The sequence below is a fragment of the Varanus komodoensis genome, unplaced genomic scaffold, assembly GCF_004798865.1.
Source record: "Varanus komodoensis strain SLA01 unplaced genomic scaffold, ASM479886v1 scaffold26, whole genome shotgun sequence".
NCBI classification, from domain to species: domain Eukaryota; kingdom Metazoa; phylum Chordata; class Lepidosauria; order Squamata; family Varanidae; genus Varanus; species Varanus komodoensis.
The window spans coordinates 7,165,737-7,180,229 of NW_025335684.1; the positions used below are offsets into that span (position 1 = coordinate 7,165,737).

Consider the following 14,493-nt stretch of genomic DNA (forward strand, 5'->3'; position numbering starts at 1 on the left):
CCACGTTGTTCCAAATCCCCGAGTGATCGCTGCCTGTGGCACCATGCTGTTGTTGTTTCGTCGCAAAGTTGTGCCCAACCCATCAATACCCCACGGACAACAGTCCTGCAGGCCTTCCTGTCCTCCCTTGGAGTCCACCCAAACTCCATCCAGCCACCTCATCCGCTGCCGTCTCCTCCTTTTGCCATCAATCATTCCCAGCGTCAGGGTCTTTTCCAATGAGTCCCTCCTTCTCATTAGGTAGCCCAAGTTTTTGAGTTTCTTCTTTAGTATCTGTCCTAAAGAGCAGTCAGGGTTGATCTCCTCTAGGAATGACCGGTTTGATCGCCTTGCAGTCCAAGGGACTCGCAGGAGTCTCCTCCAGCACCACAATTCAAAGGCCTCAATCCTTTTGCGCTCAGCCTTCCTTTTGGTCCAGCTTTCACAGGCATACATTGCAACTGGGAAAACCATATCCCTGACTATACACACTTTTGTCGGCAAGGTGATGTCTCTGCTTTTTAGCATGCTGTTTAGATTTGCCACAGCTTTCCTCCCAAGGAGCCAGTGTCTTAATTTCTTGGCTGCAGTCCCCGTCTGCGGTGATCTTGAAGCCCAGGAAAACAAAATCTGTCACTACCTCCAATTCTCCCCCATCTATTTGCCAGGAAGTGATAGGACTGGATGCCATGACTGTGGCATCATACAGATGTTAAACACCACTGTGGACAAGATGGTACCCTGAATATTACTAGATTTCTATGTGCAAGAATTATTTGAAGACGTACATGTAGGAACATCTAAGTCAACTGAGCCTTCACTCGGCCACCTGAAGTGGTATAGCCTAATCCAAGGACAACTCTCTCTGGAAGAACAAGGCCTAGCAAGAAAAAATAGTTGTGGAGGCTAAGTGTACAATCTCTCAGACCTACTCATTGAATCAGGAGTCTCTTGGCTGAGACATGTGGTGCTATTCCCCAGAGCAAGCTTGATTGGATAAGTCTGTACCAAATGCCCAGAAAACCAGGAGGTAAAGAGTACAGCGGATTTTTAGAAAATGACATTACACTGAAGAACATCTTTTCCATTCCATAATCACAGAACAAGAATTTAAGTAACCCGGTGCAAGAAAATGATGGACTAGAGCAAGACTTGCCACCACATACCTTCAACCTCTCTAACTAATTATTCAAATGTTAATTGCCCAACAGGCCTATGATGTTCTGGCCCTGATTAAAGCAGCACAAATGGCTAACTAATTACTGTGTGAACTCTCAGGATGTATGGTTCTTGTTCTCGGGCTGATTTAATATCTGCTGTCCTAGGAGAACGGGGGAACTGAATTATTATGTGCATGCAGTACGGTCTGACTGGGAACAACGCTGCAGCTCACTCTATTTGGGAAGGGTTATATTTCACCCTGTTTTAGCCATTGCTCATTTCAATTTACCACTGCTAAGAGTCCACTTCAGGAAAATGAGCGCCATTAAAGCATTTTAGAAAATATTTATTTTGGAAAAGGGTCACCCTGTACAAATTCATAGTGTAACATTCGCAACACCGCAAGGTTTATAAAAATGACTGTCACAGACCCAAACAAAAGCAATTGCTTTTTGTTTTTGTTTTTAAATTACACAGGTAAAAACTAAAAACAGCTACTTGATTATATACATTTAAATGTCTCCAAACTAAAAAACAAAACAGTTTATCATATACTCTTTAGAGCTGCACAGCACTGGGTCCATCCAAAAGTGTATCGTAATGGATGACAAATTCGCTTTTATAAAGTTTCTTTATAATGTGCCACCAAACTGGCTTTCAGAATTGGGTCCATTTTTCACATTGCAGTGCTCTGCAGAAAAAAAACAACACATTTTTTCTTGTTTTCTCCAACTAGAGATCCCCCACTCCCAAAAGAGGATGATTTTCTGTACATTTTGTTGCAAAATTGCTGTACAACAACACTTAACTCCCATTTATTTCTGAACGGATTAAACTGCCATTTAAGTAGTCTTTGTACCACCACTCTGAAGGTAAACCATGAAGAAAGCGTTTTTTAAATAGGAAAAAAAACCCTTCAAACAAAAAGCAGTTTGGGAATATCCCATTTCTTAAAGTCTGGAAAAGAAAAGGAAAAGTTTACCAGTATGTGAGGGGAAATTTGCACTGGATCCTGTAGTCTGATGACCCATTTGCTTTAATGAATCTCGCACGCAGTCGCCATTTTCTTGCATTCGACGTAACACAGGTGCCGCCTCTGTTCAAAGCGGCCTCGGGAGTGATCTAAGCAATTTTGAGGGTGTAAAAACTGCCATTTCTTGTGGAAACATGAGAACGCTGAAAAGGTTGAATAAAGTGGGACCAGGATGGGAGACGAGGTGGTGATGGCTGGAGAAGGACTCTTTAACCCCCCCACCCCCCCGCCACACACACACACAGTCAACTCAGAGCCACGGATGCCAAGCGGGGTCCATGCGGCAGAGGTTGTCCAGGCTGTTGGCTGCAGCGACCAGTGTGTTGACTTTGCTCTCTCCTCCCTCGAACTGGGCCAGGTTGTGCAGCCGCGTCATGATGGCAGTCACCGCTTTCTGAACCAGCAGAACCAGCTGCTGGCTGTCCATGTTCTCCGGCTGCCCGGCGGCTGAGAGCGGGGAGGACGTGTCCTCCTGTGTCTTCTTGTGCCAAGCGATGATTTCGTCTCGCAGCACCGTCTTCAGGATGCCATCCACCTGCACGGAGGGGGAAGCGATAACTGCGCTGAAGCGGGAGCAGGGGACACCCAGGGGATCACGGAGTTAACCACGTGGGAATGGAAGCGTGTTGAGACGCTTAGGCCCTTCCATGTACATCTAAATAAAAACTCAAACGACGCCCCCAACCCGCTGCCCCATTAGAACGGCAAGTTTAGAGAACGGCAGCCTGGAGTGAGCTGCGGTGATTAAATGCTCTGTGTTTTGTTTTACTTCTGAAAGGGGTTTAGGCTGGTTTAGTCCAGGCAGAGTTTAATGCCTTGTCTCTGCCTTGGGAGAAAAAAAGAAAGCATCTAACAAGGGCATCCCCACCTACAGGAAGCGTGCTGTGGATGTGACCTTCTCAGGATCTGAGCTGCACCCGAGGACCAGGCTGCAGCCCATCTGCTTGAGCTGGGCCATTTCTTCCCCCCACCGTGTCCCCTTCCACTTATCACAGCCTTCCCCAGATATTGTGGACTAGAATGCCCACTAGCCCTGGCTGTTGGCCGTGGTGGAGCTACGGTCCAAAGCACCTGGGTGGGGGGACAGGTGGACCTCCAGAGACTGCTGCACTGCGGCCCCCTCCCCAAAACCATGCCCACAGCCAGCACAGATGGTGGTGAGGACGGACGAATCTGCTGTCAGCTGAAGGGGGGGGCAGCCATTTCCCACCCTGACCGAGAGGAACCCGGGGGGAGATGCAACATCACCACTATCACCACCAAGGATGCTGTGCATTTGGTTGAGGGGAGAAAAGGCAAGGCTTACGCAGTTTAATCCTCCCCACTTTTCCAATGGCTTTTTTTAATGGCTTGCATTTAAAAGTTAAGAGGGGATTTATAACGACTGCAAGTTGAGCCTTGAGATGCCTAATTAAGAAGCCCACAGAGCGTGGTCCACGTGCGCCTTTCATGTAATGTGTGGGACGCTCGGCGGAACGTGGCGACGGCGGATCGCCACCCAGCTGCGAGCGTCTTCGTCTCTGGAATTTAAACAAGGAGGAAGGCCGACTCCTTCCGCAAACTGCACCCTGCTAAGAGCTGGAGTCCATCAAAGCCACCATATATCTTGAGCTTCCTTACCCTGCTAACAAGCTGCCAAGACAGATTCCTATTTGCGGCATTATTCGGAAAGAACTAAACGATGCTGCATTTGTCATTCACATCATCATCCCGAGACGTGCAAACACACCGACATCACTGGAATGCTGCAGCAACTGCTGAGGCAAGTTAATTCCAACTCAACAGGCCAAGCTGAGAGCAGAATTATCCCCCACTTTCTGGCAATTCTGCCTGAGAAGCGAGCCGAAAAAGGTGTCCACCAGAGTTTTTATAGAACTGCTGTTTAGACAAGGGGAAGTTAAATCATGCTCTAATTGTCTGGAAAATTCTCTTTGAGGAGGGCAGGATCGGAGAAGCTCCTCTTGCAGAAGTCTTTGAGCTCAATACATCACCCATCGTGCTGACTCGGAAATTATGGGAGGGACACGGCATGCACTGATGGGGCGCTACCTTCTCTGGCAGGTTACTAGCGCCGAGTTCGAGACACACCACAGAACTGACGCCATGTCTTATCTGCTTAGACCAAAACTGGGCGGTTACTCTGCAGAGCAGGGGTGCGGAGCCCCTTGTAGTCTGGAGACCTGATTCTATTTTGGGTAAGTTCTCGGCAGCTGCATGCCAGTGGGAGACAGGGACAGGGGGCAAAGAGGTCAGGCGACCTGTTGCTTAAGGCATATGGTAGCTTAAAGCTCTTTCTGCCTATACTAATTCTTTGGAGAGGCCTTCTGGGAGAGCTTGGTAGGCTGGTTTCGCCCACCTTGGCCTGAAAGTCCTTGTCTCTGTTGCAAAGGCAGCCCCCTTCACAGCCGCAACACAACACACCCCCTTCCAACATAACACACTGCCAGCTTTTGGGGACAGGAGGGCACAGAAGCTAACAGAAAGCAGCAGCCTGCAAGAATTTCTTTCTGGCCTGGCAGAGGAAGGAAGGAGAAGTCTGGTCTCCATGCAGAAACATGCACCATGCCTGGCGTGGAGGAAAGCGAGAGAGATGCCGTCCTCCCTTGGCTGGCCTGATGCTCACTTGCTCTGGCGCACCAGTTCCTCGCCTACACGGGCGTCCAGGGCCCCTGCGCCAGCCAGGCGAGCATTTAAACGCAAGCCTGGGCGACAGGAGAAGTCCATACGATGTCTGTACGGAATGAGCGCCCGAGCGGCGAGATCATAGAACAGTACAGTTGGAAGGGGCCATGAAGGCCATCCAGTCCAACCCCCTGCTGTTGCGGGACGGCACGTCACACCCTCCCACTCAGAAGTTAGGGCAGTGCAAGTCAATTTCCCAGGCTGCAAGGAAAACCAGGCAGAACCAGCCAGAGGACGCTGGAGGCCCTTCAGGCAGGTGAAGGAGCAAGAGTCACTGGAAGGGGAGGATGGAAAGAGGCGGGCAAAGAAGGCTTCCGGGGCTTGATCCTGCTGGGCTCCCACCACTGCCTCAGAGGAGAGGAGGGTCCGGGAAGGGAGAGGGGGGCCAAGCCCAGACACCTGCTCCCTGCCCCAGCTGGATTCTCCCTGCCCAACACGGGGGTGGGGGTATCTTCCGCCCCCTGCCCCACGCTGCCCATTCGCTTCCTTGGCACAGGGATTTGTGCCCTGAAAGGCAGCGTGTAAATAACTGCAAATCAACGAGCAATCAAAATAGATAGTGGGATGGTGGGAACAGAGAGTTAAGGGGGGTGGCAGCAAAGAGGAAGGCTCTGGGGGTGCTGAAGCCCAGGAGAAGGAAAGCGCACTGAATCCTTACTGAGCAGGCCGCGCTACTCTTTCTGTCGTCTTCTGGATGAGCCGTCACGGAAAGCTGCCGATCAATTCCAGGGCTCCCTGTATTTTTAAAAGCGGCTGCATTTTCTGATTTCTGAACTGCCTTGTAGGGCGCAATTGCCTCTTCAAGGCAGAGGGCAACCTTGCAGAAAACACAATCGGCATCCCCCAAAAACGCTGCACCCCCTCGAAACCAATCCGCAGTTAACAGGATTAACACACTGCGATTCATAACGGCAGCGGCAATTATGAACACGCGATGCGAACGAAAACAAGCAGACGTTCCTTCAAAGCTTCCAAAGACAGGGCAATTCCTATCACAGGGCGGGGAGCAGTTTCCACAAGCACGTTGACAAGGCCCTACAACCCCCAAAATTCAGATCAGCCCTGCGACATTTCGGGAGGAAAGAGGCCCAAGCCGCATACCTTGAAGTTCGGCTGTGCGAAGCAGCGAGCGACGGCGATCATGGATGCGGTGAGCGGCCCGGAAACGCCGATGGTGGTGAGGAACTCCGAAATGTTCGGCGTGAGTCGGAATGGAACGGGGCGGTTGGCGTCCAGGTCCCCGGTGGCATCGTTGATGTCGAATCGGAAGTAGGCCACGTTCAGCTTGCCAGTATCCTGTTGGTTTGGACGGAAAAGACACGTGAACACACGCCAAAAGGAGAGGACGACAAACAGTGCACAGAATTTCCCCAGTGCAATAGCATTTCGCTCCTGCGTAAGATGAGGGAGTGCAGTTTTTAGTCTGCATTCTGGGGACCTGCCCCTCTGAAGCAACCAGGTGAGCCCTCAAGCACAAGCCTGGGAGACACGAGATGTCCATATAATGCTGGTAGGAAATGCCTGCCCAAAGGAGGAGGTCGGGAATGTTAACGCGAAGCAGGAGGGCCCATGCTGGTGTTCCAGGAGAAAGTACCAGGCCAAAGAGGCAGCCTGGAAGAGCTAGCAGTGCTGCTCAAGGGAGCAAGAAACTCTCCAGGGGGGTGAAGGCAGAGCGGGAGAAGCGAGAACCCCCAGCTGGGGAGAGGACTCCGATTCGGGCCGGAGAAAGCACCGAAAGCGCAGGGATTCCCCTCTGATTTCACTCTGTTGGGTCTTGTGTCTGTGGTATGAAGACAGACTTTGGAGGGGGGGGGGCTTTGAGGCAAGGTCCCCCCCTTGAGATAAACCAGCCCCCTGGTCTTGGTCTGGACCAAAAGGTTCCCCCGCCCTAAGACTATCTTGGTGTGCAGGAAGGGAATGTTGGCAGAAATAAACGGATGTTTCTCAAAGGCTGCTACTCAGAAAAGAGCAGCACGAAGTGAGGTTAACAAACGTTTCAGCTGCACACTTCTTCCCTAGCAGCAGGTGTGTAAAAACGGCAGGCAGGAACGTCCCCTGAAAGGTGTACCTCCTGAATAATGGGCTTGTTTGCACGGCCTTGTGGGAGGATCGGGGCACAGCAGAACGTCTGCTGCTGTTTGGCAGTTCACGGGGATCGCAAATTCATCGTTTACGTGAATACCCTAAGCCAAGGTCATACGGTGAGGGTTGAAAATGCAAACGTGAGGGGGGAGATGGAGGGACGATGACATTCCAGTGACATCTGGAAGCCCTTGCATTAAACATCACTTGCAGTGACAAAAGGCCCTTCTCCTAGGGAGAGTCTAAGCATTTTTACATGGGTAGCTTCCCCTTTCAGGTGAGGCTTGCTGCCCAAGCTAGTGAAGAGGGACAGAGCAACGGACAGTCTCAGAAACGCAATTTACCCCATGAGGTAGCTTTCAGGTAGCAGCATCACCCGACAAGGCCTGGGTACCCAGAGGCAAAGGCATTGCTTGGGGACTCTAAGCTGGCAAAGGCATATGCAGACTCAAAAACACTGCTCTGAGCGGAGAAATTCATTCCTGCCTTTATATCCCGCTTCTGCTTCTTCTGCAAGGAACCCCAAGGGGCTCACAGAGTCTCTTTTTCATATCTGTGTCTTTATCCTCATGGCAACCTTGTACGGTATGCTGAGGATCAGCAACCGGCCTGAAGTCACCCAAAGATCTTCATGGCCAAGTGGGACCTAGAATGCAGGTCTCCAAAAATCCCAGTCCTTCACTCTGACCACTGCACCACACTGGCTCTGGGAGCACATTTGTATCGGGAGCAGACTGGGACTACGGGAATGCTTGGAATTGGGTTGGAGCTGTTACTGACTTCTGGAGGAAGAGACGCTAGCCAAGGTTACATTAGATGTGAAGAAGTACTTCTCTAACGCCACCCACTTGGTATTAAACATTTCCCAGGAAGGGTGTCCTAGCCTGAGGCTTCTTGGAGCTTCTAAGACTTCAGCACCGGAACAGTATTTAGACGTGGGAGAAAGGCTTGCAAACATCTGGCTCCTCCATTTCCAGATGGAGATGGAGATCAGGTGAGAGAGATGTTTGGAGGAACCTTCAGTGAGGGGCAAGCTAATTCAGGTGGATGTTCAAGTTCTCCCTTTGGGAAGCAGCATGGGGCAGTCCTTAGAATGGTGGGTTAAGTCTAGGGAGTTCCCGGTTCATATCACTACTCAGCCCGGATGCTCCTTGGGTGAGTTTTAGGCCATGCATCTCTCATCTTGACTTATAGAGTTGCTAAGGGAAGAAAATCAGGGGAGCAGGGAATTATGCATGCCATCTTGAGCAATTCAGATAAGAGAGATAAAAATATACCAGTAGAAATAAAATTATAATTATTAATAACTGTTAGCACCTGTTGGGAGCAGTCTTGGGAGACTCATATGCGTGAAAAGGCAGGACACTCATGCTTTAAATTCTAAATAACCAACTCCCATCTGTGGTGTTAAATGTATGGAAGGCCCACTCAACACATGCCAAGTTGCCTCAACACGTACCTGAGCAATCTGCAGCATCTCGGGGTTCAGTCTGTTTAAGTGGAAGACGAATTCTGCGAAACCGATCAGGGCCAACTGAATGGTGAACATCTTCCGGAATGTCCAGTAATCGGTGGCATTTGGGAATGTATGCAAAGCCCACTCCTTCAGCATGCTTCGTGGTACCACGTTGCCCTGCACCTCTTTCAGAATATCCCGGAGAACCTACAGGGGAGACGGGACAAGGCTCTGGATGATTTCAAGTGAGCTTTTGCATCCGGAAAGACACCCTTCGTCTGATGATAAATTTGCACCAGTCAACTGCCATCATTGGTGGGTTTCCAGCTTTTGTACTGTTTTTCCCTACTGTAAAAGTGATGAAATTTATTTTCTATTTCTTTGTTCACAACATTTATCTACTGTTCCATCTCTAAGCAGATTCTGGAGCAGCGAACCGTAAAAAGATACAACTGAGGAAAGAATAAAACCAAGTCTTAAAAAGAGGGTATCAACCAGACAAGGAAGCCTTCGTGAAATAAAGATGTTTTCTGCAGGAACCAAAAATAATAGTGTTTGAGCCGGCTTGACCTCCAGAGGGACAGAGGTCCACAGCAACTGGGCTGCTACAGTGAAGGCTTTTCTCCTCCCGGTGGACTCTGGTTGGCTCCATGTGGGACCACCCATAATATTCCATTTGACGACCTTGGTGATTGGGCAGGTTGGTAAGGAAGAAGGCGAGCTTTCAGATATTCCAGGAAACCTCTCTCATAAGACATCATTATGGGCAGGAAGAGCGTGAAGCTCAAGGACGCTGGCAATCTTGTCTTTTGGTCTGGCTCGTTTTGCTCTGACCGTGCCCAGTGCTGGAATTCAGCCCTCCAACGGAAAGGTTCTGTCCCGCAGCGGTCAGTCAAGAATGAGGGCATTCGACTGGGCAACGAAACCCTCCAAGGCCTTGATCTGAACCAGCATCGTTCCTTCTGGCCTGGTTTTGGGTTCTGTGTACCCAGTGGCCATTCAGCCCCTCGGGAGACAGGCTTCTCTTTCACTCAACAGTACAGCACTGTGTGTGTTTTGGCTGCAGCTTCAAGCACCTGGATATTAATGTCGCCTCACTCTCCGCAGCCAAGTTGTGCCTCACAGGTAAACATCTGTGAACGGCCTCCATATTTAATTACTACAGCATGGCCTGGCCTAATTAATTACAAAGAGAAATAAAGTGGGGGACCTGCTCCAGTGCACCAGAAAAGAATGATAATCACACTCGCTTCAATTAAATTACTCAGAGAGCCTCCACTTGCACAACCTGAAGGCAAGCGCCTCAAAAAAGACGAAGAATAGAACAGAGACAGATGCTTCATGTCACTTAATTTTATCTTACACTGTGCAAGGGATGAAAGATGGCTTATTACAGGAGGAGCTTCCAGGATCCAACTTTTAGCACTTAGGATTTCAATGACTGTTGGGAAACCGGACAGTACTATGCCCAGCGATGCCCCTGGAGGCTTTTAAACCAAGGATTTCTTATTAGAAAGCGGCAACTAAAACTGGCAGTGGACCACTATGCCTTCATGAAACCACTGCAGCGAGATCTAAAACGCTGCCCCCGTGGGCCTTCAGAAATCACGTGGAAGGTTTCAGAAAAGCCCTTTGATGTCAACAGGAAATGACTCCTCAGAAACCATTCTACGCAGTGCTGGAGCCAGGTTTCTGGGGACCCTCCGGTGAGACACATGGCTCCCCTTTCCCCAGCTCTCCCTTCCCACCACCCCCGTCACCGGCCGCTGCTCCCGCTCCTTGCTCCTCGTCCATGCTATCGCGCTCTTGGTGCAGCAGATCAGCAGGGGCACCCATGAGTCCTCCTCACCTCCACCACCACCCGAGAAGGGACAAGCAGTGTTACGATGCTGAGCAGGAGGAAGAGGAGGAACAAAGCCAGGACCCTGCATTTATTGGGTTTTCATGTACGTGCCGAGATGTTTCCAGTTTTTTTAAGTCTAATTATATAACTGTTTATTTATGTTTATTTATTAATGTTGTAAGCCGCCCCGAGGCTTTTTGCGAATGGGGCAGCATAGAAATTATTTAGAGAGAGAGAGAGAGAGAGAGAGATGAGAGCCAGGGTGGTGCAGTGGTTAAGAGCGTGGGACTGGGACTCAGGCGATCCGGGTTCAAGTCCCCGCTCAGCCATGGAGCCAACTGGGTGACTTTGGGCCAGCCACAGACTCTCAGCCCAACCCACCTCACAGGGTTGTTGTTGTGGGGATAAGTTGGAGGAGGAGAATGATGTAAGCTGCCTTGAGCCCTTTGTAGGAAAAGGCAGGACATAAATTGAAATAATTAATTAATTAATTAATTAAATAAAATAAAATAAAATGGCATGAATGAATGAATGGGTGCCCAACCACACTGACCCTGGAAACCAAGACTGAATTGATTGCACGGAAGCAGAAGACAAGGACTGCGGTTGCCCAACATTCATGGGTGTTTGTGAGCATTCCCAGAGTCAACTCTGTGCTACAAGATGGAACCTACTGCAGTCCTCATATGGGGAAGCTCCCTTCGATAAAGGCCAAACAATTTCTCCATTCAGTTTTTAGCTATTATGCTATTTATAGCCTGCAACTCCCCCCACAAGACCTCAAGGCGGCTTACATAAACCTCCTCTCCCTCTTGTCCTTGCAAAAGCCAGAGAAACGGCATCTGGCCCTATGTCACCTGAGGAGTTTCATGGCTGCATACAGACCAGGACTTGGATTTCCCACATCCCAGGCCAACACTCTCACCACTAAGGTGAACTGGCTCTCCAGGAAGTAGGCCAGCATTCTCTACTCTGGCTGGCAGAAGCTCCCTGGGGTGCCCAGCAGAGCTCCCCTTCGAACTGAAGGTCCCAGAAATTGGGCCTGGGGGCTTGTGCATGCAGAGCGTGTGCTCTGCCACTCAGCAGAGCTTCCTCTCCATGACAGGTGGGTCCATCCAGGTGAGAGACCGCTGAGGCCACTTGCTGATGGAAGGGAGCTCCTTCTCATGTGTGGATCAGACCCACGGCTTTTGCTGGCAAGGGGAAGCAAACCTCCTCAAGCTGCCCCCAGGAAAGCTGCCAAGGTCTGCACTTCGCCTTCTAATCATCATTCGATTCTACTGCGCAAGCCCGGTGGAGAGGACAGACGGCTCTTTGGAGGGTTTCTGCTTTTGGAAGTTTGCCCACAAAACTGACGGCATTCTGACGCCTGCCCAGGCCCTTTGGCTCTTTGCTCCGAGAAGTTCGTGAGCGAATACAATCAACGGGGAGAGGAAAACAACAGGTGTGGGACGGGTGCATCCAATACAAGAGCCAGGAGAAGGCGGCATCCCCCGGGTTCGTCACAGCTACACTACCTGATGGCTGGCCTGGGTCCCTCGAGCCTGGACGGTCGCCAGCCGGTCGTAGTAGCGAGAAATCGGGCTGTCGTGTTCAATCCCCTTCTTGGCACAGCGCTGCTTGTAGATCTCCACCAGGGAGAGAGAAGACGGATTGTCTTCCACGAGGCGCATCTGTGGAGAGACGGCGACAACTCGGGGGACTGGAAAGGAGAGAGGAGGAGGAGAAAGCAAGCTGTTACTGTAAAATAAATGCTCTGAAGGATCGCAAGTTCCCACATTTTTTTTTCTCCTTTTGCAGCACAATTGAAGCAATCACACCTCGTTCGTACCTTCCAAGTTCTGCTTTTATTAAGGCACCGTGCCCCTCCAAGGAAGCAAAAGCGGGACACAAAGGCACTTTCCTGCACATATGACCCAAAAGCAAGCAGTTGAATCCAGAAATCCCCTTCCTCCGCCGGAGGGGCATTTATGGGGAGAAAGGGACCTCTCTGGATCCAACCCGAAGTATTTTCTTAAGGCTCACTGACTGTGCATCTTTGTATGCAAATGTGTGCAGATTCAGTCAACTGACAACCAGCTCTCAGAGATTCTTGTAAGGGAGCAGAAAGGGCTTATTCAAGGCTGATTGTCTTGCCCCAGCTTAATTGCATGTTAGTGCAGTCGTCTCTCAATACGCTGGGGGCTCCCTCTGCGGCCTTCGGCACTGTCAAGGTCCAACTCGGAAGCACCTTAAGGGCAGGGACCTGTCTTGTTATGCTTGTGGAAACATCCGAAGCTATTAAAACCTACTGGCTGGTGAGCAGCGGAGGAAGCAGGCGGCAAACAGCCAGTGTTGCTGCTGCTGCTGCGTCTCCAAGCTGGGCCACTTAAACCCCCAGCCCTGCGGGGGGGAGAGGAAGAAACAGGGGATGGTTGTGACAGTGTGGTGTAGTGGTTAAGAGCCTGGGACTGGGACTCAGACGACCTGGGTTCTAGTCCCCGCTCAGCCATGGAACCAACTGGGTGACTCTGGGTCAGTCACAGACTCTCAGCCCATCCTACCTCACAGGGTTGTTGTTGTGAGGATAAGATGGAGGAGGAGATGTAAGCCGCCTTGAGCCCTTTGTAGGAAAAAGGCAGGATATAAATCGAAAAATAAATAAAACAGCCACGTCGTTGAATAGCCCGGCTTTAAAAAGCACCGCGCCAGTGCGGTGTCGTGGACAGAGTGCCAGACTGGGACTCAGGAGTTCGGGGTTCTAGTTTCCACTCAGCCACTGGGTGACTCTGGCCAGTCACGCCTTCTCAACCTCACAGGGTTGTCGTTGTGGGAAGAACGACCTAAGCTGCTTGGGGTTCCTACAGGTGGACGACAAATGCAACTGGATGATGATCTTGTCTTTATGGCTCGCAAGGCTTGTTGGCTGAAGGGCAGGATAAAAATGCTTAAAAGCAATGGATGGGGACGTGTCTCATACCAAGCCGGAGCATAACCTTTCTGTTGCTGACACAGTAATGCCTCTCCAGGGTTTTAGCAGGGATCTTTCGCAGCCTGAACTGGAGATCCGGGGAGTTTCCGCATACGAAGCATGTGCTGCACCACAGGGAGTTACTGATGCTCCCGAAAGAGGAACAGGAGAATCTGCCTCCTACTGCATCAGTCTGAAGTTCATATAGCCCAGTGGTGGCGACACCGGCGGCAGCTGCACCTCTTTAGGGTTTCAGACATCCATATAGCCCAGTGTTTGCGACACTGGCTGCCAGCTGCACCTCTTTAGGGTTTCAGACATCCATATAGCCCAGTGTTGGCGACACTGGCTGGCAGCTGCACCTCTTTAGGGTTTCAGACAGGGCTCTTCCCAAACTCGACATGGAGACACCGGGTATGGAACCTGGTCCCTCGGCATGCAGAGCAGGTTTTCTGCCACGGAGCTTCTTTCAGCTCTCTAAAACTCCCTGCCTACCGGTGGTGCTAGACCGACATCTGAGGGAGAAAGGTGACGCAAGAGCCATTCCCATCAACAAAGCAAAACAGGGACTGGAAAATTAGTATGCAGATATCAGCTCTCCTAGTGCTGTGATGATCAACTGAAGTGTGTCAAGTGGCACTTTCTATCCCCTCTCAGCACACTCGAGAGCTCTGCTATGAAAGAGAACGGGCAAGAAAGCACGGCTCGCTTTTCTCACTCGGCAGCAATCCTCTCGAAAGCATTTCTGAGCAAGGAACGGCACTACCCTGGAAAAGGAACGCTGGTCTTCTCAACCCCCACCCGCAGCGACGCCACACCACCCGCAAATCCGTGGGTCCCCCGCTCACTTTTATGTAGGAGACGAGGATAATTTTTGCTCAGATAAGGATCTACCTATTGTTGGCATGCTGGCTTTATCCGATTAAGCGGCGAAATGCAGCCTTTCGTTCCAAGAAGAGAAAACCCAGCCCTGGCTCAGAACTATGGGAGGGCTAAGGAGAACCGCCGTAATGAGAGAGAAAAGGCCGGGCGAACGGTAAGGAAGAGACCTTCAACAACAAGGTTATTTCCACTTCACTGATACTCTGCCAGGCTGCTTTTAGCTCAGCTTTATACCTGACGTGCAATCATCCGAAAACTCTAGAGTTGATCTGCAAAACCAGGGAGAAGAGAGGAAAAAAGAAGGGGATTTCTTCTTGACGGCTCATCCTGCCACAGCAGTGTGAATCAAATAAGGAAGCAGTGTGTATTTGAAAGAGGAAGCCAAACTAAACCTAAACATACCAAAATGAACTTTTTCCCCCCTG

The 14,493-nt window shown here is 50.5% G+C and overlaps 1 protein-coding gene across 7 annotated transcripts in view; it reads right to left on the reverse strand.

The window, feature by feature from the left end:
- Positions 1-1,470: 1,470 nt before the first annotated feature.
- The window catches only part of LOC123024950 (transformation/transcription domain associated protein), a 142,099-nt gene continuing 129,076 nt past the window's right edge, over positions 1,471-14,493 (reverse strand). For all 7 annotated transcript variants that reach the window (XM_044433259.1, XM_044433265.1, XM_044433263.1 and 4 more), the window contains 4 exons: positions 11,754-11,938; positions 8,397-8,600; positions 5,957-6,151; positions 1,471-2,708 (listed from right to left, as the gene is read on the reverse strand). In XM_044433259.1, coding sequence (XP_044289194.1) covers positions 2,424-2,708; positions 5,957-6,151; positions 8,397-8,600; positions 11,754-11,938 — 869 coding nt within the window. In that variant the 3' untranslated portion in view covers positions 1,471-2,423. The remainder of the gene's footprint in view (positions 2,709-5,956; positions 6,152-8,396; positions 8,601-11,753; positions 11,939-14,493) is intronic.